The sequence below is a fragment of the Podarcis cretensis genome, assembly GCF_951804945.1.
Source record: "Podarcis cretensis genome assembly, chromosome: 5".
Classification (NCBI taxonomy): domain Eukaryota; kingdom Metazoa; phylum Chordata; class Lepidosauria; order Squamata; family Lacertidae; genus Podarcis; species Podarcis cretensis.
The window spans coordinates 80,474,452-80,501,884 of record NC_137174.1 but is presented as its reverse complement, the minus strand read 5'-3'; the positions used below and the strand labels follow the sequence as shown (position 1 = coordinate 80,501,884).

General features: G+C 43.9%; 1 protein-coding gene across 2 annotated transcripts in view; it reads right to left on the bottom strand.

The window, feature by feature from the left end:
* KCNAB1 (potassium voltage-gated channel subfamily A regulatory beta subunit 1) overlaps window positions 1-27,433 on the bottom strand; it is a 184,805-nt gene that overhangs the window by 141,250 nt on the left and 16,122 nt on the right. The window contains exon 1 of one of the 2 annotated variants that reach the window (XM_079978150.1): window positions 8,945-10,659. The exons of the other annotated variant lie outside the window; for it this stretch is intronic. Coding sequence (XP_079834276.1) covers window positions 8,945-9,165 — 221 coding nt within the window. The 5' untranslated portion in view covers window positions 9,166-10,659. Of the gene's footprint in view, window positions 1-8,944; window positions 10,660-27,433 lie in introns of those variants that run through there. 2 annotated transcript variants of the gene reach the window in all.

Here is a 27,433-nt window from a genome sequence, read left to right as displayed (position 1 = left end):
ACAGAAGACTGGAAGAAACATATGAATTATTTGAAGAGCAACTGTAATCAACAAATTACACTAGTAGGACTACAATAAGTTTTGTAAGGAGAAATATATGAAGTGTTACAAAGTAGAAAAAGATAGAGATATTGGTAATGAGTTTGAAATGTAATAGGGAAAATAAGAAATGCATACTGAGAGATTAGATTGGAAAATTTTCAGACAGGACTGATGGAAGTCAAAAAAATTGAATAAGATGTAAAAGTATGTTTAATTACTGTTGAAAATGATATGTTAAAAAACTGATAAAATTTTATATGTATATAAAAAAAGAAGCCAAAGAACCCTGCAAGAAAAAAGCAGTCATCAACAGACTGACAGGGGAAAAAATTAATGACCGAGATAGCAAAAGTTGTTAAAATTATGACATGATTAAGCTAGCAAAAGCTAAAATGATTACATCTTGTTGCCACCTTCCATACTTCAGCAGTAAGGCCTGCATCGTTGATATTAGGGTCTTGGTAGGCACATAGAAGTAGAGACATTCTGTTAGGTCAGGGGTTGGGAAACTCAGGTCAAGGGGCCAAATTCAGCTCTTCAGGCCTCTCGATCTGGTCCTCAGAACTCTCCCTTCCACACACCTTCTCCATAGGAGAAGGACTTCATAGGTTCTGCTTTGCACCTTTGGGTTTTGGCTTGGTTTGAATGTGCCCTCCCTCGAACAAATCTTTGGCTTGTCTAAATGTGGAATAGAGTGGGGTGTGTTTATAAACCTATCCTACTGTACAGAAATTACTGGGATGCAGCAACACTCAGAATGCCATCTGCTTCACTGGCACTCCAAAAAATATTGATGCCCCAAGCAAGGAAATGGTGTACATTAATGCACACAGGCAGTGTATTTTTTTAAAAATAAAGGAGCAAAGCTGCTTTGGCAGGGGGAAATTTATAGTTCATGTAAATCTGTGCTTAACCATTTTTAGGCATGTGAGGTTGACCATTTCTCTGATGGGAATTTTTCTACTCAGGAACACCTACCGCCCAGCTATTTTCCCACTCATGGACTAGGGTAAATGTAGATTTGGAACCCCACAAGAGAGAAGGAAAGAGCTTGTGGGGCAACCTTGAACAGAAAAATAGCTCAATTCACATCCATCTAAATCTGCATGATTTCAGTGGAATGTCAGCTGCACCTCCTCATTAATAGGGATTCCCACCCTCCTGTGTTTGACTCTACAGCTGGTCTGTGATCTGGAACTAATCCCACAAGTTTGTTGTGCGCATGAAGGGCTCTCTTCATTGCTGAATCACACATTAATTCTCTCTCTCTCTCTCTCTCTCTCTCTCTCTCTCTCTCTCTCTCCTTCCCTCCCTCCCTCCCCCTTTATATAAACCACTGACAGGGCCATTCTTTTCAGCTGCAGCAGTTCAAAAGCTGCCTACCAGACGTAGGAGGCAAAGTACTGTGTAAGTAAATGAAAGATTAAAATAATAAAGCACTAAAAAGTATTCTGTACAACAGCTCTGCCTTAGTATTATCCAAGTCTTACAGAGACTTAAAATTGGGCAGGTGTTCATCATTAGTAGGTACCAAAATATACTATTTCTAATACATAATTCTAAATAGCATCTACATTTTCTAGGCAGTGACATACCTGAAACAAAAAGAGTCAAAAATGCAAAAAAATGTCCACTAGCAAAGGATGGCAAAGCTTCATGACCCATACCTTGGTTATTTGATTATTCTGCTCATATGAACCTAAACACAACACCCTTTCAATGTAGCTCAGGTTGAGAGAAAGCAACCGGCCTAAGGTCAGTTGTATCTGAATGGGGTGCTTGGAACATGTCATGGGTCCCAGATCAGGAATCATACAAAGCCTCCTAAAACAGTGGCCCCAAGAAGGAGATGCATCCACTGCCTGGTCCTTGCCATGTAGATCCACTGTCACTGAAGCCCTCCTTGAAACTGAAGAGGCATCTCTGCCAGCAGACACTGATGACTGGACCACAGAGAGGATTAGGAAAGACACAAGGAGCCTTCTTGAAAATGTTCCCCTAACTTGAATCCCCACTGCCTGGAAGAACTGAACACCTGCAGGGAAAGGCACTGGCCTGTTAACTGTCCAGATGCCCCACTCAGACAGCGGGGTTCTCATCTTGATCACCCAGCCCAGACTATCTGTCAATTACCGCAAGGCACTGCTGAGACAACAGCATATTGTCTCAGGGGTCAGGGCTGCCTGGGAGTGGGTCAACAAAATGGCTGGGGCGGGTTCCACAGGGGGGGATGCACTGGGAAGGCCTTCTGGCAGTTCCCTCCCTGTGAGAAGCCAAGTTACAGGGAACCAGGCAGAGGGCCTTCTCGGTAGTGGCACCCGCCCTGTGGAACGCCCTCCCACCAGATGTTAAAGAGTAGAAGACATCTGTAGGCAGCCCTGTTTAGGAGGGGTATAACAAACAAACAAACAAACAAACAAATAAATAAATAAATAAATAAATAAATAAATAATAAGTCTGCTTACATGCATGGCTGCTAGCCATGGTCCTGAACCATCACCTTACCCCTTGTCCAGGGTCCTGACTTTGCTGCAGTTTCCAGCTGATTCCAGAACTCAAAGTCTGCTGTTCTCCATTTTGTTTGGGCCACTGCCTTCCCTTGGAGTTGCACATCATAATGGATCAGGACGGATCCCTGCAGCTCAGTGTTCTAACCATTACGCCACACTGGCTCGCCATACAGTCCTGTGCATATACTGTAGTGCACCTATTTGAAACTTTGGAAGTTTTAGCACAGTCAACAACACGCTATGCATGTGTGCCTTCAGTGTGCAAAAATTGCAAATTTAATCCACTCACTTAGATTCAGGTGGCTGTTTACCTTCGTGATCAAATCAGTGAGTTCTCTCAGTTTGCAATCTTAGTGAGGAGAGTATTTCTGGCTGTTCATGGAAAAGGGTATGTATAGAACCATGGATTTGAAGGGGTTCTTGTAGCCCATCCAGTCCAACCTCCTGCTTGATGCAGGACATACAGAGCTAGAGCATCTGATTGATGGCTGCCTAGCACCTTGGTTCTTGAAGAACTCCAGGGAGGCAGAGCACACCACCCCTCTAGGTCATTGGTTCCATTGAGAAACTGCTCTCACTATCAGTAAGTTTCCATAGAGCAGAGGAAGCTGCCTTTTTCTGAGTCTGACCATTAATCCATCTGTATTGTCTATCCAACAGGACGTGGGTGGCGCTGTGAGTTAAACCACAGAGCCTAGGGCTTGCCAATCACAAGGTCAGCGGTTCGAATCCCCCACGACGGGGTGAGCTCCCGTTGCTCGGTCCCTGCTCCTGCCAACCTAGCAGTTCAAAAGCATGAAGTGCAAGTAGATAAATAGGTACCGCTCCGGTGGGAAAGTAAATGGTGTTTCCGTGCGCTGTTCTGGTTCACCAGAAGCAGCTTAGTCATGCTGGCCACATGACCCAGAAGCTGTACGCCGGCTCCCTCAGCCAATAAAGCGAGATGAGTGCCGCAACCCCAGAGTCGGTCATGACTGGACCTAATGGTCAGGGGTACCTTTACCTTTATTGTCTATCCTGATTAGCAAATGCTCTCCAGGGTTGCAGATGGAGATCTCTTCCAGTCTTACCTGGAGATGCTGGGAATGGAACCTGGGGATGCTCTACTACTGAGCTACTTCCCTTCCCTAAGGGACCCTATTTGTCCCTCTGTGACTTAAGCTTCTTAGGACTAGTTCTGTACCATGGGATGGCAGAGAATAAGTTTTTGCCCTCTTCAGTGTATGCATGTATATATGTATGTATGTTTGAGCTAATAAACTGCTCTTCGGGTCAATAATTTCCCAAAGCAGTATGCGATCACTAAAATGTATTAACGACTATCAATAAAATACAACAGCAACATGGCTCCTCCCAGAATTGAATTCCTTAAAAGGGGGCCATCACAGAAAAGGCCTTGTTCCTTGTGCCCGCTTTTGTTGATGGACATCTGCCATAAGATATGTGTAGGCAGTTGTGGGTGCTAGGGGTCTTGAAGGTAAACTGGTCTCAAATGACACTGAACAACAGAGGTTTAGATCAGGGTTAGCCAACGTGGTACCCTCCAGTTTTATTGTTAAACTACAACTCCCATAATCCCTTTCCATTGGCCATCCTAGCTGGGGCTGCTGGGTCCTGTTGTCCCACAACATCTGGAGGACATCACATTGCCTATCCTTGTCTTCTATTATTGCTACTCTTTCCATTTGGGAGATAAACAAAAACTGTACAGTGATACTTCGGGTTACGAACTTAATTCGTTCCGGAGGTCTGTTCTTAACATGAAACTGTTCTTAACCTGAGGTACCACTTTAGCTAATGGGGCCTCTTGCTGTTGCTGCGCCACCAGAGCACGATTTCTGTTCTCTTCCTGAAGCAAAGTTCTTAACCCAAGGTACTATTTCTGAGTTAGCGGAGTCTGTAACCTGAAGCGTCTGTAACCCAAGGTACCACTGTAAAAATATAGGCTCTCTTCTTAGTTGCTAGCCAATGTCAATTTGCTCTAAATATGAATAAAAGGCTGTATTCCCAGGAGTTGGGATTATGAGGGAGGGAGGGAAGGAAGGAGGGAAGGAGGGAATAATGAGATACAACCTTCAGAAAGCAAAGTTTATGTTACAGTGCATCAGAGCTCAAGGAGCAGAATTATCATCAGTGAATTTGCATTCAAAAGATGCTGGCCTTCAGAGAAATTAAAAGATATGTAACTTTTTATTCACCCAACCCTATACACATGCTACCATATGGCTACAGATTTAATAAGAGAAGCTTCCAATTGTGTAATACTTATTGCAGTGCTGTACATGCCAAAGAAAATTCAAACACAGAAGGTGACCAAATCCTCTGTTTGCTAAGTAGCTGTGTGCTAATTCAGCGAAAGGGCAGCTAGTTTACAGTGCCCAAACTTTACACAAGAAAGCTGTGGATATTTCCCAAGTAAGCTCAACTCTCACATTATATTGGTATCATCCTAAAGCAAACTGGTTAAATATTAACTTGAGAGAAACCTGCAGCAAAGGCCGCATACAAACAATATATTTAAAGCACATATTTAAAAATCATGGGAACTGTAGTTTGTTATGAGTGCTGGGAATTGTAGTTCTGTGAAGATAAGTGACAGTTCCCAGGGTTCTTTGTGGGGATTTGTTTTAAATGCAATTTAAATATATGGTGCATACACAGGCAGAACATTTCTAACTTCATGCAGAGATGGAAGCAGTGCCCATAATAGACAGCTGGTTGGAATACCCAGCACACATTCCAACGTATCTTTCAATGTCCAATGCGCACACAGAGTTTGGATCTCCTTCTGTCCTGTATGTTAATTCAAACTAGTTTAGGTGTGGAATGATGGGTAAAGGATTTAGATGCACAAAAGCTACTTAAGATAAGAGGATGGGTGGATAGAGTGGGAAAAAACAAAGAACTTGCTCTTTGCCACAAGTTCTCTGCCTTCCAGTCATGTCTCCTCCCCTTGTCTTTCCCTTGCAAACCTCAGCAAACTTCCCATTCTCCCAGTTAGTCATGCTCTGCCAAATTTCTTTAGAGAATGTGCCTGGTATATCCCAAAGAAGGTATGAATCAATACATATTTTTAAAGACTTTGCTGTTTACTCGATAAAAGGCTCCAGTTGTACAACAAAGTGTTTATTTCTGTCTATTTGTTAAGATTAAGGTGATGTCCATATATATATATATCTGTTTTGTTTTATTGTAAATCACACTGGGATGTCTCACAAGTGATTTATCAATGAAATAAACAGCATACAGAGATAGTTCTTTGGTGCTGTCTCTTTGTGTGGCGAAGAAATAGAAATCTCAGCAAGGAGAGGCAGGTGAAGACAGAGAGCTCTGCAAAAGAGAGAGGGCTCTTCCAATGGTTCCCTTTGACTCCTAAAGGGTCACTAGGGTGATGTGGCTTCAGTGACTAGGAGTGACTTTTACCAACTTTGACTAGTAGGCCAGCTACAGCCATTCCTAGACAGGAATAATCTGGCCACAATGGTCTATGCATTGGTCCCCTCAATACCTGGCTACCGCAATTCACTTTCTGTGGAGCTGCCCTTGACATTGGTCTGGAAACTACAGTTAGTGCATCATGCTGCTGTGAGGTTGCCATCTTGAGCTAGCCATCCTCAACATATATGAGGAAGCAGCTGCATTGGCTGCCTATATGCCACCAAGCAAGGTGCTGTGACTTGTTTAGAAAGTCCTAAACAACTTGGGAGACTACTTGAAAGACCGTATCTCCCCTTATGATCCAGCCTGGCCACTACACTCCATGACAGAGGACCTTCAGGTGGTTCCAAGAGAACCTTTGATTTGCCTTGCATCTCCTAGTAGCAGGGCTTTCAGAGTTGTGGCCCCTTAGAGGTGTAATTCATTATCAATTGAGATAAGGCATGCTCCAACAACCTTCTCTTTTAGATGCATGCTCAAGGCCTTTTAATTTCAGGCTTTAGTGAATGAATTGTTAAAATCACTGTCTGCTGATCATCTTCTAGGGTTGCAGTGTTATTTTAGCCTTTATAATGTGTATTTTATACTTAAATTTGGTTTTCTGTACACCACTCTGATATATTCTAATGTGAGCAGCTGTCTTTTAAAATAAGTAAAATAAATAAGGAATGGGTGCCAACTGATGAGTGTGTTGGAGGAAGGCAAGGGGTTCCTCTTTTCTTGGACCATGAATGGGTGCAGATTTAGCCTCCACTAAATCTTCACCCCTCAACCAACAGTCTCTGTAGTGGAGACTGCTGCCTCCCTTACCATCCTTGATTATTGCTACTTCTAATGGCTTATTGTGTAGAAGAGCTGGATGAGTGTAAACCATCACAGTGCCCCCCAGATTACTCAAAAACTACTTGTAGATGTCCCCCCCCCCAGAATACAGAGCCTCTAGACTAATTACAAGGACCTGTAACTACAGGGACCACTGCTCTTTGTCCTTATGTCCCATCGCCAAGCTCCAGTATGTCTTCAGACCCTCGGCCATCAAGATAATTCTCTAAGATCTGGGCTGCTTGCTATGACAATGATCATCTACCTCTGGAAAGCACAAGTATTCCCAGTCATGAGGGGCGCAGCACATTCTTTCCATCATAAAATTTGCCTGCTAAACTAGTATTTGTTAACAAGTGTGATGTTTTTGAGTAAGAAAGTGGTTTCACCTTGAGCTTGATCATACTCAACAAGAGCCTTCTTCCAGAGCAAGGGTGGCTAATGACCATTTTGAGGGCAACTTTGAGGAAACTGTAGCTCAAGGGTAGAGCATCTGCCTTGCATGGAGATGGTCCCTGGTTCAACCACCAGCATCTCCAGGTAGGGTTCTGAAACCCTGGACAGCCACTACCAGTCATTGTAGCCAACACTTAGCTAGATGGACCAATGAATCTGACTAGGTGTAAGGAAACTTCCTATGTTCCTATTTGCCTGCCAAGCAATTTTCTCTCCCACCCAGCCCTTGGCAATTTGGGGGGCAATGACAAAAAGAAAAACAATGAACATATACATAGTGCTGAAGTGGATGAATTGCCCTCTCCCTGGTCACCAGGTGGCTCATTTGATGAATGGAGAGGGGAGTGATGATAACCATCCCCAGTTGATCTCCATGGATTAGTTAAGGTGTGTGCATGTGCACCTGTCTGTGTGCCCACATGTGTGAGTGTGCATCCTGTGTGTATGCTTGAATTTGCAAGCATGCAGGCAAGTGTATGGGCTGGCCACACCCACTGCTGGCAAGCATATCCTGGAAGTTTGGTGATTGCCTCAATTAGACCACCCTCACCCCTCAAAAAGGTTAGCCATCCCTGTCCTGTGGCTGCTAATAATGATCAGTTCCCTAGCTCTATTTGCTAAGCAAGACTCCAGCTGCAATCTTACTCATGACTTACTTGGAAGTAAACTCCACTGTACACAGTGGGATTTAGTCCTTATCAAGCAACACATAAGATTGTCCTATCTGAGTGACTTTCCCAAAGCCACCCAATGAATCCGGCAATTTAAAGCCATGTCTCTTGGGTTCAACTCCAACACTATCCACTGCATGACATCAGAAAACTCCGTGGGTTGTTCAATGACTAAGTCACAACTCTGCTCCTAAGAGAGCCTATGAATGCCGCCATCTCTCCCCCTTATTTTTGGAAAACAAGCCATTCTGACATCAAATGGCGTATGCTGGAAAGGAGGCATTAAAAAAATAAGATGTGTGAGATTAATTGCAATTGATTGATTGGCCAAGCAAAAAAAAAAAAAAAAAAAACCCACACAAAACTTCAGTCTGCAAAGTTTCATTTGTGACAGTCTTCAGTTCTCTCTCCTTTCTACTTTGCAGGAGATGATTTGGGATAACAGATGATATTTTATAGGGACAAGCATGTTGCTTTTGCCTGCATTTCACAAAAAGCAAACCCTTCCCTGTCCTTAGACAGCAAGTCACTTACAGGCCTGTGAGTGATAATTAGAGCACCAAAGACCATCTAACTTAGTTTAACAGGGGCTGCTGTTTTGCATCAACCAGCAAGTGCCTTGAGAGGCAAGCTTTTCCCAAACAGAGCTTGGAGTGTCATCTATTAATTCCAAGTCCTAAATGCAAGTAAGGCAAAAGGCAAAACATCCCATGCAATGCTGCTCCCCTGAATACTCTGTAGAATTCAGATAAACCGGAAAACCTAGAATACAGAATATAGGGGACTCTGCAAAAGAAAAGACTGAAACCTAGGTAGGACTGGAGTGACTTTCTAAAGGCGTCAAACTTTCCTTACTGCATCCATTTCTTGGACTCTAGAAATTTGCTGGTGGGGTTTATGCAAAGATTTCCTGGTTGGTTAGCAGACAATCTCTCGCAACGTGGGGGGTGGGGTGGGGAGTGAGAGAGGTCACTGAAACAGTGTGAATAAAGAGTTTTCCCATACCTATATTTCATGCCCGTCTGCTTTGCAGTGGACTCTTTTAAGGAAATGTGGTGCTGAGGGGTAAAGGTCCCAAGACTGCGAGCGATAATCGCCACCGTCCGGAATTTCGCCCTGGCTGCATTGACTGAGTTCGGGGTGGTGGTGTTCTGTTTGCTGATGAGTCGGTCTTCCCCATTCCGGTTCTTGAGGTTGTGCTCCGTGCACGCGATGGAGACTTGCATTGCGCTCTCGCCGAGCCCTCCTTGACAGAAGAGAGAGGACCCCTTTCGAGTGGCAGAGCACGACTGCGGTGCGCCGAAGGGGCCGGTCCCTCACAATGCAGCTGCAGGAGACTTCAGAGGGGCGCTCTCCAACTTAGGGCTCTGCTGCAGGACGGAGGCGACCCGAGGCGCTGTCCCCTTCGCGAGTGCTGAACTTGCTAGAAAGCCAGAAACACCAAACGAACTGGCAACGCCGCGCGTCTTGATCGATCCTCCACACTTTGCAAGGATTCCTTCTCCCCGCTTGGACCCGGCTCTTAAATCGTTCCCTCCATTTTCTCTGTGGCTTTCAGAAACCTCGAGCCTGCATCGTCTTCACCGCAAACCCCAAGCAGCAGCATGGGGGCTGCTTCAATGCTGACTTGACTCCGCTTGCTGGATCGAAATCAATGCAGGCGCGTACTGCAAAGATGCGTCTCCAACACCCGGTGGACCATGGAAATGCTGAAGGCGCAAAGCTCAGGAGCCACCGAGGAGCACCGGATCACGGGGCAGGTCTCCGCAGACCCAGGATATCCATCTGAGCCTTGGTCGGCTCCTGCAAAAAAGCCTCTTCGGGATTCCCTTGTCTTTTCCCCCACCCCCTGACAGCGAGGTGAAGCTGCACTGGATGAACCCGGCGCTGCAGCTGTGAGGCTGAGCATGCAGCGCTCCCTTTAAGAAGCTGGCAGAAAGCGGGAGAGGGTGGCTGGCCGGCTCCCTTTGTGTGCAGCAGCAAGCCAGGCACTTGCAATGGGTCGGGCTGCCGGGATAACTGGCAGCGCAGCTGAACGGAGAGGAGGTATCCCCCCGCCCCCCACAATCACGCTGACTGCGCCCAGCGATGCTCCAGCATGCTGTAGCGTCTCGAAGTATGTTGGGAGGGGAAAGGAATTACTATTCCAGGGCACGCTGCCGAATTAACTCCTTAATCCCTCTCATCTGCCATGCTTAAAGCCCCCTCTGCCTTCGCCAGGAGGGCCAGGGGTTAATCTCCTCTCCTCACAAAACAGGTCCCCGACTAAAATAGATACCCTGTGGCACGCCCTTTGATCCCCGTCACACAACTCGCTGCAAAATCAGATTATCCCCAAGGACTGGGACAAAGGGACGGATGCGTGCCGAGGCGCAGGGCGGTGCGAGTGCAGAAGAAAGCGTTCAGACACCCGTCATGCGCTGGATTGCTGGTGCTTAGATACTCGCCCACCCCCCAATGCTTAGGGTGACACTTTTGGAAGGCCACAACATCTGCTCCCCACCAAAGGGAATAAAATCCCACGTCCCCAAACGCCTGCTGTTATGTGTAAAAAGGTCTGATCCTGCACATGTCAGTAGCTGGTCAAAGGCAGAGAGCAGCCATGTGTACAGAAGCTTCAGTCCTAATGAGTTGGAGGTTCATTGTGGCCCTTGGGCCACAGTCTCTGCCTCAACCTCTTAGCTCTCCATCTGTGAAATGGGAGCAAGAGCAGCCTGTTTTATGGAAAGAGCTGAGCTGCCAATCCGTCTGCTTGACTTTGATTACCCCTTTTAATTGGTTATATATATATATATATATATATATATATATGTAAACAATTTAAAGACTAATTAATTGAATTAATTAACTGATAATTCTGCACAGTGCTGGAACTAGGCCTTCTATGTGGTGGCACCTACTCTTGGCAACTCCCTCCCCTTGCACATCAGACAAGCACCTCCTCTATTGTCTTTCTGTATCTGCTAAGTACATTTTCCTAAAGCCTTCTTTATCCCAATTGGTGTCTATCTTGGATTTGCATTGGCTTTAGGTACAGTATGTGCTGTTGTTTTAAGCTGATTTTTATACCGGTAACTCATAACTTAGGTGCATTTAACTTGTGTGCATTGTGTGCTTTGACAAATATTTTTAAAGGGGACAAAGAGGGGGCCAGGCATCAGGTTGGTGGTAGAAATTATGGCAATCCCACCCGCCATTGCACCCAATGTGTTTGGACTTTATGCAATTTTGGCTTTAAGCAATGTAACCTGTCCGTAAGTTGAGAGTTGCTGTATATGTTGTGTTTGTGTGTGTGTGTGTGTGTGTGTGTGTGTGTGTGTTATTATATTGTAAATTGCTTTGGGGTGCTTCATGGGAAGTGATCAATAAATGAAATAATAACAACAACAATAGTAATTTTTTGAATTAGTGTTGTCTTTTCATTGTGGTCCACCACACACACACACACAGGCATGCTGGTTGTATTCCAGGTCATCTTGCATGTTGTTGAAATGTACCTAAGTCCTTCCCATCCTGTTCCACCCCACCCACCCCCCGGTCTCACTCCACCACCTTCCAGGGCCGAAAACAGCATGCACATTGATGGTCATGCGCCAATCAAACACATGTAAAAAGGTTGTCACCTGTATGGTGCTTGGACACATAGCTTGACATTCTCATGCACATTCAGGCTTGGTTCTCCTATCACATTTGAAGATGTTCAATGACAGAGAAACAGTTCCTGAAACAATTGCTGAAGTTGGCGTGGCAAGGTTTTTATTATTATTTTATTATTTCTAGAATTTGTCAGTCACTTTATGTTTATCTTACAGCCAACTCTGGACTCCGGCATCCCTAAGATGTTCTGCAGGGATGGGACAGTTGTGCTCTTTATTCCAAATAACAGTGTCAACAACTCTGTTGCCCTCTAGGAACCTAGTCTCCAATTTGCTTGAATTTGTGTATCAAAAAAAAAGCATTCCCTCAGGGACCTGGAGCAAAGCAAGCCTTGACTTGGGACTCAGCTATAGAGCTGCAAATAAAACATTTTAAGTGTGTTGTAAATTGCATTATAGAAATGTGACACTAGCTGACGGTGGTGAGCTATGGCAAATTCAATATATTTTTCAAAACGTTTTTTTAAGAAAGCATTTTCACAACTTTTTTTAATATGTCTCTAGACTCCACCTTGGTTCCATCACAAGCTGAAGTACCCAAAATAAGGGAGAAGTTGCCCTTCACCAGTGTTCTTTGTCAGAACTTTAGACACACCTAAAATGCAAATGAAAAGGGGGTTTGGGGTGTGTTTTTTTAAGTGTGTATGTGTGTGTGTGTGTGTGGTGAGCATAACCAAGACTTTCTAAGACACTCTGCATTTAAAATAGGCTGTATCTAAAATATCTCAAAGCTGACAGGACATTTTTGGCCACAGCGAAGTGTTCAGAATAAGGATTTGTGACTGTGACACTATACTCAAATACATGAAATGACCAGTCAGCCGAAGGCCTTTGCTACCATCAGTCAATTGGCAATGCTTGAAAATCTTGAAAAAACCCACCAGCCTAGCTAGGTAAGTGTAAGTGGCGTAGTTGAGTGCTGAAAAATCAGAAGACCATGGAAGGGAGTGCTGACAAGCACTGGGAGGAACAAAAAACTAGAAAGGCGCCTCCAGATGGGTGATTTTTTTTATTTTTTGGAGGGTGGAAAGGTGTATTCTGCAACATGTCATTGCCACATGAATAGTACATTAGATGTGGATTTATAGTGGGCAGTTCACACTTCGTTTTACTTTATTACAGTTGCTCTGCGATGCTTCCTAAATGATACTACTAGATTGCCATCTAGAGGGGCACTCTTGTAGTAAAGTGCAACACAAGCGAGATGGAAAGTAAACACCCCGGAACATTTGCAGCATGAAAAGTTAGACCATTTCAACAGGAAAGTATGGGGAGTGCAATGAAAGGAAGCAAAGAGGTATAGTTCTTCCTATCACCACCTTGAAAGGGTTGCAGGCTCAAAGAATATTGAAAGAAGGAGTATATACAGTATATCTGCCCTGATACCACTAGGAACACAAATCAAGATGACTTAGACAAGATGATCTAGTGACATTTTTTGAAGCTGGAGGGGGTGTGGAGTCAGGGTGGCATACAACTAAATTTTACTCAGAGATGACCCACCAAAATTTAATGAATTGAACTTACACATAACCATGAATTTCAATGGGTCTACTCTGAGTAAAATTAGTTGAATGCCACTTTACATGCCAGGGGAAGAAGAAGAAAAAAATGCAGCCTGTGTCTATTACAATCAGATTTGCATTTCATATAATTTATCTTGTTTCTCCCCAAAATGAAAATGCTACTCTGGCCTCGAAAATTTCATCAGACGCTGCTCACATGCTGTCATAGCCTTAAGCACCAGAAGCTCCCTTTTCGAAAAAATTAAGAAGAAGAAGAAGACATACTCAGTGCCAATTTCTGTGCTTTTTAGCTGCACTTGTGTAGAGTAATCAGCAAACCAAAGGGACTGGCTCAGATATTACGCTGCTAAATATCCTAGCATCTTCTTAAAATGTCACTGCTAGAGTTACGGCACACAGACATTCCATTTTTAGAAGCACAAAGGATACTTGCATCTGCAATGCCCTGTATTCAGAAGTCTATTGCAGCAGAATCTGGTTTGAGACAGGGGTCAGCAAACTTTTTCAGCAGGAGGCCGGTCCACTGTCCCTCAGACCTTGTGGAGGGTCAGACTATATTTGGAGGTGGGGGGGGGTGAACGAATTCCTATGCCCCATAAATAACCCAGAGATGCATTTTAAATAAAAGCACACGTTCTACTCATGTAAAAATATGCTGATTCCCGGACTGTCCACAGGTTGGATTTAGAAGGTTATTGGGCCGGATCTGGCCCACGGGCCTTAGTTTGCCTACCCCTGGTTTGAGACCAGACATGCTCCAAGAGTGAAGTAGTAACAGTGCACTCTTCTTAAACACAAAATGAGTTTATTGAGTATGAAACATGGACAGCATCTATATAACACACCCTGCAACTGAGAGATAGCAGGCGCCACAGCCATTGCATAAGTTAGAGTTTTCACCAACATATGTGCATACTTTTAAAGCAAGGCAAAATCCATTGCTACAAATAAACGGCTTTAATCCCTCTTCCTCAAACAGGCTCACAAACTTCTCACATGAAAAAAACAACTGTTAGTCAAGTTCACCAGAGTAAGAACATCTTAAGATAAATAGGAAACCTTGGCTGCGAACCCTCAAGGCTCCCTGTCCTTCCCCAGGAATTGAGGACAAATTCAGTTTTGTTTCCATTTGAATGATGAACTCCTAAGTCACACTCCTTGAATCAAAATGCAAAGCAAAAAACCCCAGCTGTCCTTCAACATTCGCTCGTCTCCAAGTTTTGTGGTACAGGTCTCCAAACCAAATAATAAGTAATAAATGCATATATTGGGGGGAAATGTGGGTGGAATTGAATCTATTAGTAAAAAAAATAACATACAAAAATGCATTACATTTTGGAGCATTACTTACAAAAATGTGCGTATTATTTATTTATTTTACTTACATATTGCATTTATAACCTGCCTTTTCCTCCAAGGAGCTCGAGGTGGCATATAAGATATAAGGTTTATGCTCCCCATTTAATTCTCACAACAACCCAGTGAGGTAGGTTAGTCGAAGCTACATGTAAAAATATGTTTATTAGGAAAAATCTGAATGAAAATTCTGATGAATTTTCATGATTTTTAACAACAACAACACATTTCTGCAGAAACATGGAGAACTCAAGTGGAAAAAATGATAAAATCGAAGAACTGGATCTGGCCATCTAAATTTTTGCCTTTTTGGAATGTTTTATGACCCCAAAGTATATTCCAATATATATTTGAAGTAGTAGTAAAATGTCCCTTAACTAAATCTAGGGTGTGGAGTCGCATGAAGTCTGCTTCTGTGGATCATTTTTTGTTTGAAAAATACTATGGAGAACGTTTCTCCCAGTATGTTCTTAACAATGCCTTGGACACATAAGCATTGCAGGGGCAAAAATCAATGTATTTCTTGGGATATTTCTTGTCTCAAGCTTTTCTTTCTTTTGTTCTCAATTTTAAAAACTCTGAGCCTTTAAATTTCCACAAATGAGCCATTTGTTGTTGGAAAAATCTTCCCTAAACACATGCTAGTTGGAACGAAACACACCATCAATAGCAAAAATCAAGAGACCATGGGATATTTTCTGTACCAGAAAGAAAAATGTAAAAATGTAAATAATTATATCTGTATGCTGTCTTTCCACAGTTCAAACCACACTCAAAGTTGACTTGCATCAAGAAAAAAAAGTGCATAACTACAACATAACAAAAATAGTCATGAACAATTAATAAAACGTAAAAAATATGCAACCAAACTAAAAAAATTCTGCATAAATAACAAGAAGATCTAAAAAAAGAGATACAAAAAAACACCAGCCAATAATTCCACCCCAAACAACACCCTATCAAGTGCTGAAACAGTAAGCATCTGAAATTTGGCACCAATGCTACCTACAGCGTAGGTAACAGTGTCCTTGAAGGACTGTGTCATAGGTCTACTTTTGAGTAACTTCTGCAATGAGAAGTGCATCTGTACGCTGCCCAGAGTAGCTGGGGAAACCCAGCCAGATGGGCGGGGTATAAATAAAATAATATTAATAATAAATATTATTATTATCAGGGTGCAAAACAGCAGCGCCAAAGGTCTGAGATAACAAGCACTATGTGTTAAAAACAAAGCAAGATGTCAAAGCAAGTTGCTGAAGACACAAAGAGCTTGTTCCCAGCTGGAGATTCAGGTGTCCAGCTTCATCTTAAGACTTTTAAAAATTCTTCTTTTACCTTTTTTGCCTAAGGACCCCCAAAGCTGCCTCTGCGCCCCCCACCCTCACATTGGGCACAAAGGCATTTAAATGTCATTCATTATATAAAAAGCCACTTATGCATTAAATAGCAAATGCAGAAATCTGCATCCGTAAGTTCCATAACTATATATATCCCCCTGTGTTCTTCGTTCCATTTCTCCATCCTGCAACTGCTACAATTATGTATCTTTTGTTATGCATGATGCTTTGCTTATCGCACTGAAGACAGTAAGGCACAGAGTTGAAAAGAAGAGAGGAGGCAGTGGAAAATCCAGATGCAAGGCTAATTTGAACAGTCGCAGCACAAGTGGTCCATGGTGCCAGATGGAAACATCATTTTCCCTTTAGAGCTGAGGATGCAGAGGATGGATAATTCCTTAAACCACTTTCCTGATTAGAACCCCAGAGTCCATCTTTCCTGTAGGTATGCCTCAGCCATAGAGCTAAGGAAGGCTAGAGTCACACACAATTTTCTAAGCTGAAAAGACACCATATTGTTATAGATTTGAGGTACCAGAGTCTATTAGTGAACAGCAGAAATTAATAAACAGCAATATTTAGATATTTGGGATATGAGGGGGAGATCCAAGGTGCGAGGACTTTCTGGTTTGCATCACCACAAACCCAAAAGTGACACAAGAAGGGGGGGAAATGGCAAAAAATAGTGTGGAAATAGCGTCTAGAAATCCCACAAGGCTTTGCAAGTGCAATCCCAGGAGTCTTTGCACAGCCCTTTGAGACCTGTGTAGAGTTGAAGTTTGAACAAGGGTTTAGAGGGAGCAATTGTGGTGGAGTTGGGTGGTTTTTTGAGTTTTTTAAAGGGTTTTTAAAGGGTTTCCAGAGGTTTGGAGGGTGTTTGCAGCCTTTTCCAATGGTGTTCCCAATATTCCGGTACGCAATTTCACTTAAATGCATGATGCTTTGGAACGTAACCCCCGCATAAATGGGGAGTTGGCTGTACTAGGCCATTAAGGGCCCTTGACAAAGGAACCGTCCTTTCATGCTGCTCAGCAAAGTGGACAGAGAGAGGAGATCAGGAAAAGGTTGCCGGGGTAACTAGGTGTGATGTCACAGGAAGATTCTGAGCTTTCTGCACCAGGCTTGGAAGAGCTGGGGCCGAAGGGAATGGGCTGTGTTATGCAGGGTGTGTTGGGAAGAAGAAGAAGAAGAAGAAGAAGAAGAAGAAGAAGAAGAAGAAGAAGAAGAAGAAGAAGATGAAAGGAGAGGACCATCTTGGCTGCTGGCTGGAAAGGCAGCAACCTAGAGGCTGAGGAACATGGCTGGCTGCCCTAGACTCAAGCAGCAGGGAGAGACACTCTTGAGACGACCATGGTGCAAGATCTGCAACTCCTTCTATCTACACTCAGGTTGTATATTTGTGAATAAACCATATATCTTAAAGTCACTACAGTCTCAACGGAAACATGACCCTGGGTGAGCACCGCTCTGCAGAGATTGAGGTTTGGCGTGCCACCTTTGTAACAACATTATGGGAGGACCATGATGCAAAGCAGGGGGAGGGCACTCTACCCTGTAACCATATGGTGTGAGCCCTACTTGTTTTTTTACTTAAGTGACTGCCCTGAATTTGACAACAGAGGTGCCAGCCAGGTAATATTGAAAGTGGGATCTGACTAACATCATCAATGCTCACTAGGTCAACCTCTCATTGTGATTCTGCTTGACTTGGCTCTAGTTTCAGTTCCCTCCAGACCTCTTGAGTTATGCATATAGGGGTCAGTATTGCTGTTGCTGTTCCTCTCACCCAGGTCTTAATATTGACCACTAATGAGACTGATATTCAGGGCCTGAAGGAGAATCAAGCCTACCTCCTTTAGTAGAATCCTCAGCAAGCAGCCATACAGAATGACTTGGGCTACTCTAGTTGCAGAGGCTAATCAGCCTGGCATGGGACAGAGGATATGGCATGAAGAAACTTTCCAGCTTTGAATGGTTGCAGATGCCCTTCTGTCATTTCCTACGCAGATGGCTTCTTAAAGAAACCCATCAAATCACAGCTGTTGAAAACGTTAGAGGAATGTTGTGGCGCTGCTACGAGCAACCTACTCAGAAGAGTAGGCAACACACAGCTTGGTTGGTTGATGGATGGCACAGCTGCGATTCAGAGTCACACTGAATGGTGATAGAACACTTTATGATTTAGCAAACTCTGCTCTACAGTCCATTGTTAGATCTCATACAAGGTATTATGTGATTCCTTGGATTGACACTGTCACCACAGAGATCAGCATGTCAACCCAGAAGGGTTTATTCAGCTGAGCTGAGGGAATCGTTGTGCTATCTATTCGACTCTGAAGTTCAGCAGAATGAGACGTCCCTATTTTCTTCGGAGAAACGTTGGAGGTTATGTAATAGTATCAACAGTGCTGATGATAATAATAAAACTCTTCTTAACCATGCAGGTCCTATCATGTTTAGGTAAGAGGGCTGCTATCTGCCATAGAACAATGTACCCCTTAGTGTGATAACAGCTGCTCTAGCAGAGGGCACCAAGGTAATGATATTGATGGGATGAGGACAGAAATAGAAAAGGCCTGAACAAATCTGCAAGAGATGTTCAGGTGCCAACCTTGGTGCTGCTGAAGTTTATCCTTCTCCGTGGGTAGTGTGTTTGTAATCTGCCAGTTCCACTGGGCAGAGGGAAATGCATACCCAAATGGGCTCAGAAGAAAGGCCAGAATCCCACTGTGACTAATGCTGCCGCTGAGTTGCACAAGAGAACAGTAAATGGCTTGAAGAGATTACATCCCTCTCTGATTGCAAGCTGGAAGAAACAGTGTTTCCTCACACTATTTCCTGGAGCGTTGCCTACGACAGCTCATTTAGTTCCGTCTCCTTGCATTCAAATGACTAGGCTTTCAGAATGAACGTGCTGCAATCCTTTATGGAGGGCAGTGGGCAAACAGGCTGCTGTCAGCTCGCTTCCTGCTCCTTTGATTGGTTATTCAGACTTGCATGCACAAAGCACATTATCTGTGCACCAAACACAACTTGACCTTTGGGGGGAACAGCCGTAGGATGTTAGCAAAGGTCCCAGCTCCAGTCACTGGCATCTCCATATAGGACTGGGAAATGAATGCTGCTTAAAATCCCAGAGAGCCTCTGCCAGTCAGTGTAGACCAGAGCTTTCCAAACTGTGCATCGCGACACATTAGTGTGTTGGCTGCAGTGTGTAGGTGTGTCATGTGAACACTCCCCATGCTCCTCCTGGGGCTGGAAAGGGGATAGTTTAACTTCCAGTTTGCTAGTAAAACTGAATTACTGTGTCATGAACTGATACATGTCTAAAAAGTATGTCAGAAACATGAAAAGTTTGAAAAGCTCTTGAGTAGACAACAGTGAACTAGACGGAACAATGGTCTGAGTTTGTGTAAGGCAAGGAAATTTTGTCCTTTTAATTTTCTTCTGAAATGACAAATTACAAGAGGTGTTAATCCCTTACATTTCATTAAGATAGATTTGACCTTTAGCTTTAAGACCATCCTTCACTATATTTTGTAATCTTATAAGCTGCCCTTGATTATATTTATTTGATTATATATATTTTTTTACTCTGAGTCAACAAAGAGCACTTAATTAAAATCACCCAGATGTTTGACTCACATGATATAAAGGCAGCGCTTTTTCCTGGGGGGGATGCAGGAGTACGCATACCCCTAAACATTTTGTCAATCTAAGTTTGGCCCCATTGAGGGGTAGTATTTCAATATGAGTAGGAAAATGAGAGTACCCCTAAATTTTTTTTTAGAAAAGTACTGTAAATAGATAACCTGTAAAATGTAGTCAATTGTCAATCAATAAGAAGTCCACAAACTCCATCTGGATTTCAATTGGTATATAGCATGTTGCTTTGCACAGCAGTCAGTGTATGAGCCCTACAAATTTGGTTATTCTGAACTTGACATTCTGCGTGCAATTGATTTTTTTTAAATGAAACACTCATTTTGAAGTATAACCTCATATTAACAGCAGTGCTATGTTAGTTGCACATGAAAAAGCACACCTGAACAACTTTTTCTGACTGTTGTGGGAATTCTCTTCTGACTTTAATTGAGACGACTGTGTTTTGCATTGACAACCCTGGACAGGCGTGCCGGTTTCCACCCAACATTGTGGGTGCCCAGCACATGTGTGTGATGTCACGTGTGTGTGTGACATCACACGTCGCTGCCACAGTGGGAGGGGCCAATGGAGCGGCCCACCACAGCTGCAACGTGTTGGGTTGCCCGGCCAGGCATCCACAGTAAAGATTTTGTGGGTCCCTCAGCAACCATGGCTCCCAAGAGATGACACCTATGACTCTGGATCTCTCTTGGCAGCCCAATCCAGGAGCTATCTCTATCCAACTCTTCCAAAGCCCAGTCAACCTGGTCCTGGTTTCAGCGGAATCTGGTGCACAGCCTTAGCTGAAGTGGCAGTGTGCCATTCACTGTACTATATTAGTCTCTACTGCTCCAATCCACAGTTCTAAAAATGTTAAATCAGGCTCTCTAAAGTGGCACACTTTTAAAAGGACAGCAAGTGCACTCCTCCCAGACATCTCTTAAAGGGCAGAAGCATAGCACCAAGACAAGGTTGAAGCAGTGTACTCCCTGCTAACAGCTGCTTATTGCAGGTTGTAAATAAAAGCAGAGTTTCCAAAACTTCTGCCCAGCCCAGCCCAGGCGGCACAAGTAAGATTCAATAAAGCCAGTGGGACTACCTGTGAGTAAATTTGCATAACCTAACATTTATGGTGAAAAAGGGTGCCTCCCGACTGTCAGTGTTTTGTAGGGTGGATTCAAGCACATTCCAGAACTGAAGGTTTGCACAGTTAAAGTACTGTGCTGTCCTGGTCCAAAAAAAATGCACGTGCACTTTTTGCAGTTAGGAAAGTGATGAGGAAAATACACTGAAAAAATACGGGGTGAACAAGCGATTAAAGGGACAGCATATAAATACCCCATAAGCAATTCAGGGTGAATCCTTATTGTGATATAACCACCCTACAGACAAATCAGAATCAATGCTCAATGAAGACCGCAAGCAATATCCGCCCTTCCTTCCCCACAGGTGGGCGGGGTTTGTGGCACCAAGCGAGGCTCACCTGGGCAGGTGCCACCCACCTGCTTGAGCTGGCTTTTGACCCGCCCTCGGCCAGGTAGGACAATGGACGGCCGGCCGGGGGTGGGCCTAAGGCCAAAAGAAAACAGGCTGACCCCTGAGCTCAAGCCTCTTTTGCTGTTCTTCCTTCTGGGATCAAGATCAGGATCAGGAGCATATCCAGGCGGCCGGCCGGAGGTAAGTAACCGGCATTCTTTATTTTGCTTGCCTTTGGGCAGCGGGGGGGGGGGCATCGCTCCCCACCACCGCCTGCCCGGTGCCCCCTCCTACCCAGACGGGCAGCGCGGGGCTCCAGCAAGGCCACGGCTGGGCCTGCTTGCTTTTTTCGGTGGGGGGGGGGCACCAGGAGGGCGGTGCGGGCCTGACTAGGCTGCAAATATCCTATTGACTAAATTGTGCTATCTGTGCTGTTAGGTTGTGGGTTGACATAGCGGACGACACAGCGATTTCTCCAAAGCAGCTCTTTATTTTGTAAGCTGGAATAGAACTGACTAGCAAACAGCTCAGCCGGCCTGCTTTTATAGGCAGCCGGCTGTCAACATTGTAGCAGCAACAACCCAGAGTTTCCCGCCTAAAATAACTGACGTGGACTTGAGTGAAAACTATCTACAGTATCCCCCTGCTGGCCCAGGGTGAAACTTCACTACATAACATGTGCCATCCAAACTCTTCATCTGGTCTGTGCAAAAGTATGTCTTGCAGGAGATGCACAAACTCCAGCATGCTTGTAATTTATCCCGTCAAAATGCTCCAGTGTTTAACTGGTAGCCAGAAATTGACTGCATTTGCACTGTTATGTTTTTGCACAATTGTTTATTATTTCTTATCACTTTGAGGCATCTAATCATAAGCCTGCATTTTTATTAAAGCTTATATGTTTAATCAGGGCTTGTATTTTAAAATGAGCTTAAAGATTTTCAAAAGTTCATGCCAGGCAGAAGACCAGCTGCCTAAGAACCTTGGCAAAATGTTTTACTCCTAGACAAGGGGGCCCCCTGATTTATAGCAGAAAACAATTCTCAAAGTCGTAAAAAGGGAATTACAGGCTGAGAGCCAAGGTTACACTGACCGTACAAATTAAGGGTTGATAAATAGTAAAATGAGCCATATCTTCTTCCTAAGGTTAAAAAGGCCAAGAGCAAAATTGAAAAGCAACTGGTCTGGCTGGCAGAAAGAGCATTTTTGGGAAGTCTTTTCTAAAGCTGTTTCTTTCTTAAACTAAGATCCTTTTAAGATTTCTTTTCCTTTTAAAAGGCTATTTATGTTGTGTATTAAATATATTGGCTTAAATGTAATTATGCAAAGGATTTAAGAAATGCTAGATTCTTATTTCATATAGTTGTAAGAGTTGTAACTATCCTGAAATTAAGTCAGCCACTAGCCCAGCCTCCTGCCAGACAGGAGACGCCATCGAGCACTCCTGATATATGGTTGTCAGGCCTTTTGTTTAGAAACCTTCAAATGAAGGAGATCTCTCAATGTTGATGTGAACTCAAAATCCTTGACATATGTTTAAGATAAAAATTCAAGATTAACCATCTGTTTTGGAAGGCAATAGGGCAAGGAGGGCAAGAGGTGAGCTGGTAATTAAGATTCCTTGTTGAGACACATGTAAGATATATTACTACTTATTTGTCATTTATAGATAGCTCTTTGTGTCCCATAAAAGGGCAAAAGGAAATGGGTGTATCTTTTGTGATTGGTTCTAGCAAACAGCCAATAGGAATTTCAACCAGGCTGATTGGACAGAGGCAGCCACAGGAGGAGCAAGGGGGCTGAATTAAGGAAATATAAGTACTGGCCAGAATGGCAGGAGGCCAGGCCAGAGCTTGGTAACCATATACCACTGTGCCTCATATTTATTTGTCTGACAAATAAATTATTATTTTAATTTCTCTATTGCTGCGTTGAATATTTCATTCCAGCTAAGTGTTAACCACAAGCAGGGTGCTACAACTTTTTTACTGTAAGGAGCTCAATGCAATATATAGCTCCCCCCCCCTTTTATCTTCACAATAACAGTGCAATGTAGGTTAGGGTGTGTGGTGGTGACTGGCCCAAGATCTCTCAGTGAGGATTCGAACCCAAGCCTTTCTGGTTCTAGTCAAGCACTATGGCACAGAGGCTTTTACTATTGTTTTATGGTTATCCAAGTGGATAGCTCAGTTGGTTAGAGTGTGGTGCTGATAAATCCAAGGTTGCTGGTCTGATCCCCATATGGGACAGCTCCATATTCCTGGATTAGTTGATCCTCAGGGTATCTTCAAACTCTACAATTCTATGATGGGACCACTAGGCAGAGAGTACATTTCCCCCTTCACCCTCCCCAATTGGTGCTGGCTGTTACAATCCCATGTTATCTTGATTGACAGTACTAGAATCCACGAGAACACCCATCTGCTTTTCATAGCTGCCTGGGGTGTCTTCATCTATGAAATTTAACTGGCAGCCTTAGCAGAGAGTGCTGTGTTTGAAGTGACAGAAAGATAGAGACCCTTAAAATTCCAATGGGCACATGATAGATCACCACCCCATGCTGCAGGGGGAACTATAAATGCTGATATGCCACTTAAGAAAAAGTGATAGGCAGTGGCTTTTGAGCTCAGCGTTAAAATATAGTTCAAACTCTGGAACATTTGGAGAGCTTCTTGGCTTACTTTAATTGGATCAGCTAAACTTATAAATCTTCCAGGATGAAATATATATCAATCTGTGCTTTCAACTGAGACACCCTGAGGACTGAAAACACATTGATCAGTGATTGCAGAGAATTTAAAACCTAGCAATGCATGGCTACCCAGAAGTAAGCCCTACAGAGTTCCTTGGGGTTTACTTCCAGAGATGTGGATATAGGATAGCATCCTACATTTCACATATCGAAAGGGCTTCTTAAATACATGTTTCTCATCTTGCACAGTTTCAGTTTCTTAAATATATGGAGCAATCACTTAAAGGAGAGGGTAATCTGCTTCTCGTCGCAATTAATATTTAAGCTACCTCTTAGGAACAGTCGCTTATAATTCGAGAAATATGACTTATGGCCCATGATCAGATCTGTGCTTAAGAACAGGACATAACGTGAGGCTGTGGCAATAATGCAGAGTCACAGATGGACCCAGGACTGGGGCATGGCACAGATGCATAGTGTTCTGTAATTTTTTTTTAAAGCACCATTTTGGTAAAATGCATCTCATGCTCCTGCAGAATGTGAGAAAGTGTTTGTGTAATTCTAATCAGGCTTTGTGGCAGGCTGTGCATGATAAGGCAGCCTCCAGTTCTATTAACCCTCTCCAGTCCATGAGGACACAAGAACCCTGCAGGACCAGTCATAGTGGCCAATCAGGTGCCTATTGAAAGCCAACAAGCAGGAAATCAGTGCAATATCACCCTCCCACTTGTGATTCCCAGCAACAGGTATTGATAGATATAGATATATAGCACCTGTGTTACAGGGACGCGGGTGGCGCTGTGGGTTAAACCACAGAGCCTAGGACTTGCCGATCAGAAAGTCGACGGTTCGAATCCCTGTGATGGGGTGAGCTCCCGTTGCTTGGTCCCTGCTCCTGCCAACCTAGCAGTTCGAAAGCACACCAGTGCAAGTAGATAAATAGGTACCGCTTCAGTGGGAAGGTAAACAGCGTTTCCATGTGCTGCTCTGGTTCACCAGAAGCAGCTTAGTCATGCTGGCCACATGACCCGGAAGCTGTACGCCGGCTCCGTCGGCCAATAAAGCGAGATGAGCGCTGCAACCCCAGAGTTGGTCATGACTGGACCTAATGGTCAGGGGTCCCTTTACCTTTTTACTTCTGTTACTGGAACTTAAGAACTTATTGAATCAGAACAGTAGCCCATCTAGTCCAGCATCCTGTTCTCACAGTGGCCAGTCAGAGGCCTGTGGGAAACTGGCAAGCAGGACCTAAGCTAAGCACAAGAGCACTTTCCTCACCTGCCATTCCCACCAACTGGTATTCAGACTTGTACTGTCTCCACCTGGGATGCAGGTGGCACTGTGGTCTAAACCACTGAGCCTCTTGGGCTTGCCAGTCAGAAGGTCTGTGACGGAGTGAGCTCCCGTTGCTCCGTCCCAGCTTCTGCCAACCCAGCAGTTCGAAAACATACCAGTGCAAGTTGATAAATAGCTGGTGGGAAGGTAAATGGTGTTTCCGTGCCCTCTGGCTTCCGTCATGGTGTACCTGTCAGTGTTTGAAAAAGAAAAGGTTCTGACCTCCTTTTTACTCCTTTGCCTAGTCCTCAGACCTTAGTTGGCACAAAAGAGTCTTTGAAAAAGAGTATTCTTGCAGAGTATTGCTGCTTTTATTATTAAAAAGTCTTCTTCTCCAACCACGACCGACAGCTTTTACACACACCAAATGCAACCAGCTTTCTACCATCCAACCAACCCACACCCAACACTAACATTGACCACTCTATATATACAGGTACAATTTAGTGAAAGGTTGCATGAGTCATTGTAGGCCGCTGACTCATGCTGACTTAGTTCTTTTAGCATTAAAGAAACAGTGGCCAATTCTGAGCCATGACAGTACCGTTGCGCCAGAAGTGGTTTAGTCAAGCTGCCAACATGACCCGGAAAGCTGCCTGTGGACAAACGCTGGCTGCCTTGCCCTGAAGCGAGATGAGCGCCACACCCCTTAGTTGCCTTTGACTGGACTTAACCGTCCTGGGGTTATTTACCTTTACTGTCTCCACCAGTGGAGGCAGAACATAGCCACCACGTTTTTTCAGCTGGAACTCAGTTCTGGCACCTCTCAGGTGGGCACCATTGCCATCGTAAGAGAACAAGCCATCGTAAGAGAACAAGCCATCATAAGAGAACAAGCACCGCTTTTTCTAGAAAAATAGCACTGAACTGTGCCATTGTGTCTAGTAGTCATTGGAGTGATGCATTTATGTGTGTTATCTTAAGCCAATCTCCTAACATGTTGCTATTTATAAAAAGAAAAAAGAAATGCCCTAAGTAAAATAATAACATGAAGCAAATTCTCTCAGAAATAAAACATAATTAGGGAACAACACACTCTAGGACAGAAAGCTTAATTTCTCTGGACTAATTATTATATACTCCTGAAGTTTGAGGTCTGTCATGTAAGATCTAGGCAGGGGCCGTGGCTGAACAGCAGCATATCTGAACAGCCTGCCAAAATAGTCATCTGACTAGGCAATGGCTAGTTTCACATGATCACTTTAGCACTTGCTACCAACAATTTCTGGGCATGGCAAGGATTCATGCGCTGAAACACATCTCACAACTAGTTTCAAGAGGCAGATGGCAGAAGCCACTGGGTGCAGAAAAGCAAATGTAATGCCAATGCATATCAGAGCCCTGAAGCTTCCTTCAGAGGAAACTGTACCACCCCCACCCCCCGCCACCTCCAATATGTAGCTATAACATTCTAGCTCAATTTGTTTTCCTCCAAGTTAAGGGAAAGTAGATCAGGGGAAATACAAAAAATGCATTCTGCTCAGGTTTGCTGTTCACAGAGAAGCTGCTGTCTCCAAGCTGGACTAACTTCAACCAGAGAATGTAAGCTCATCCAAGGACATTTTCACTTCTCTTCTTACTGTGGTTAGGGACTTCTAGCAACCAAGCAGGAGGCTGGGGGCAGCTTGAGTCAGGGTCAAGCTGGACGTGCAGTGAATTGTACAAGTGTGTTGGATGCTGATGGGTAGAGTAATACAGCCACCCTTTGTGTTGGGCCAGGGTTGTGTGAATGAGGTGGAGGTGTTCCTCTGCCCACCTCTCTTGGTTAAGCCAACCTGCCAGCAGCTGAATGGGCAAGTGGACAGAAGGCTCACTGGTGAGTTCCTGGCTGGCAAGAGCCAGCAGAAAGTCCCTAAACAGGGTGTTCTGCATCATAGAACTGAATGCATAAAATCAAACTATACTTTCACATTGCTTGCCTATTTCAGTCAAGGCAGCATATCACTCCAGAGTGGTATCTGTGAGAGTGGAGCTCTGGCCTTCCCAGGGTTTAAATTGATGTACGAGGGCAAGGAAAGGCCACCTGTCATCCAAAAAAGTGTTCTGTTCTCTCTCAGCTTATAGTGAGCCTACAATAGAGTAAGTTTATCTGCAAGTTCCAATTGCCATATTCAGCCTGTCACCTACCCAAGACAAATCTTTCTTTGTTTTCACCAAATGGGCCATTTCCATTCCAGATGCAATTAAAACTGTATTTTATTATTGGAGCCTGAATAAATGAGTGTCTTATTTTGCCTTTGGAAAATAGAGTGAAGCCAGACCCGGGTCCATGATGCTCTCCTGTCGCACCACTTTCCTAGTGACTTGTTGATATCTATTCTTCACTAAGGACATTCACATGTGCTCACAAGTAACACAGGGATGTGTGAAAAACCATTTTGGATTGCAGATGAGCACCATACACTTCAAATTAATTTGATCTGTCAAGCTTCCTAATGGCATTTTCTTAAAGAATAATAGCAGTTATTGTA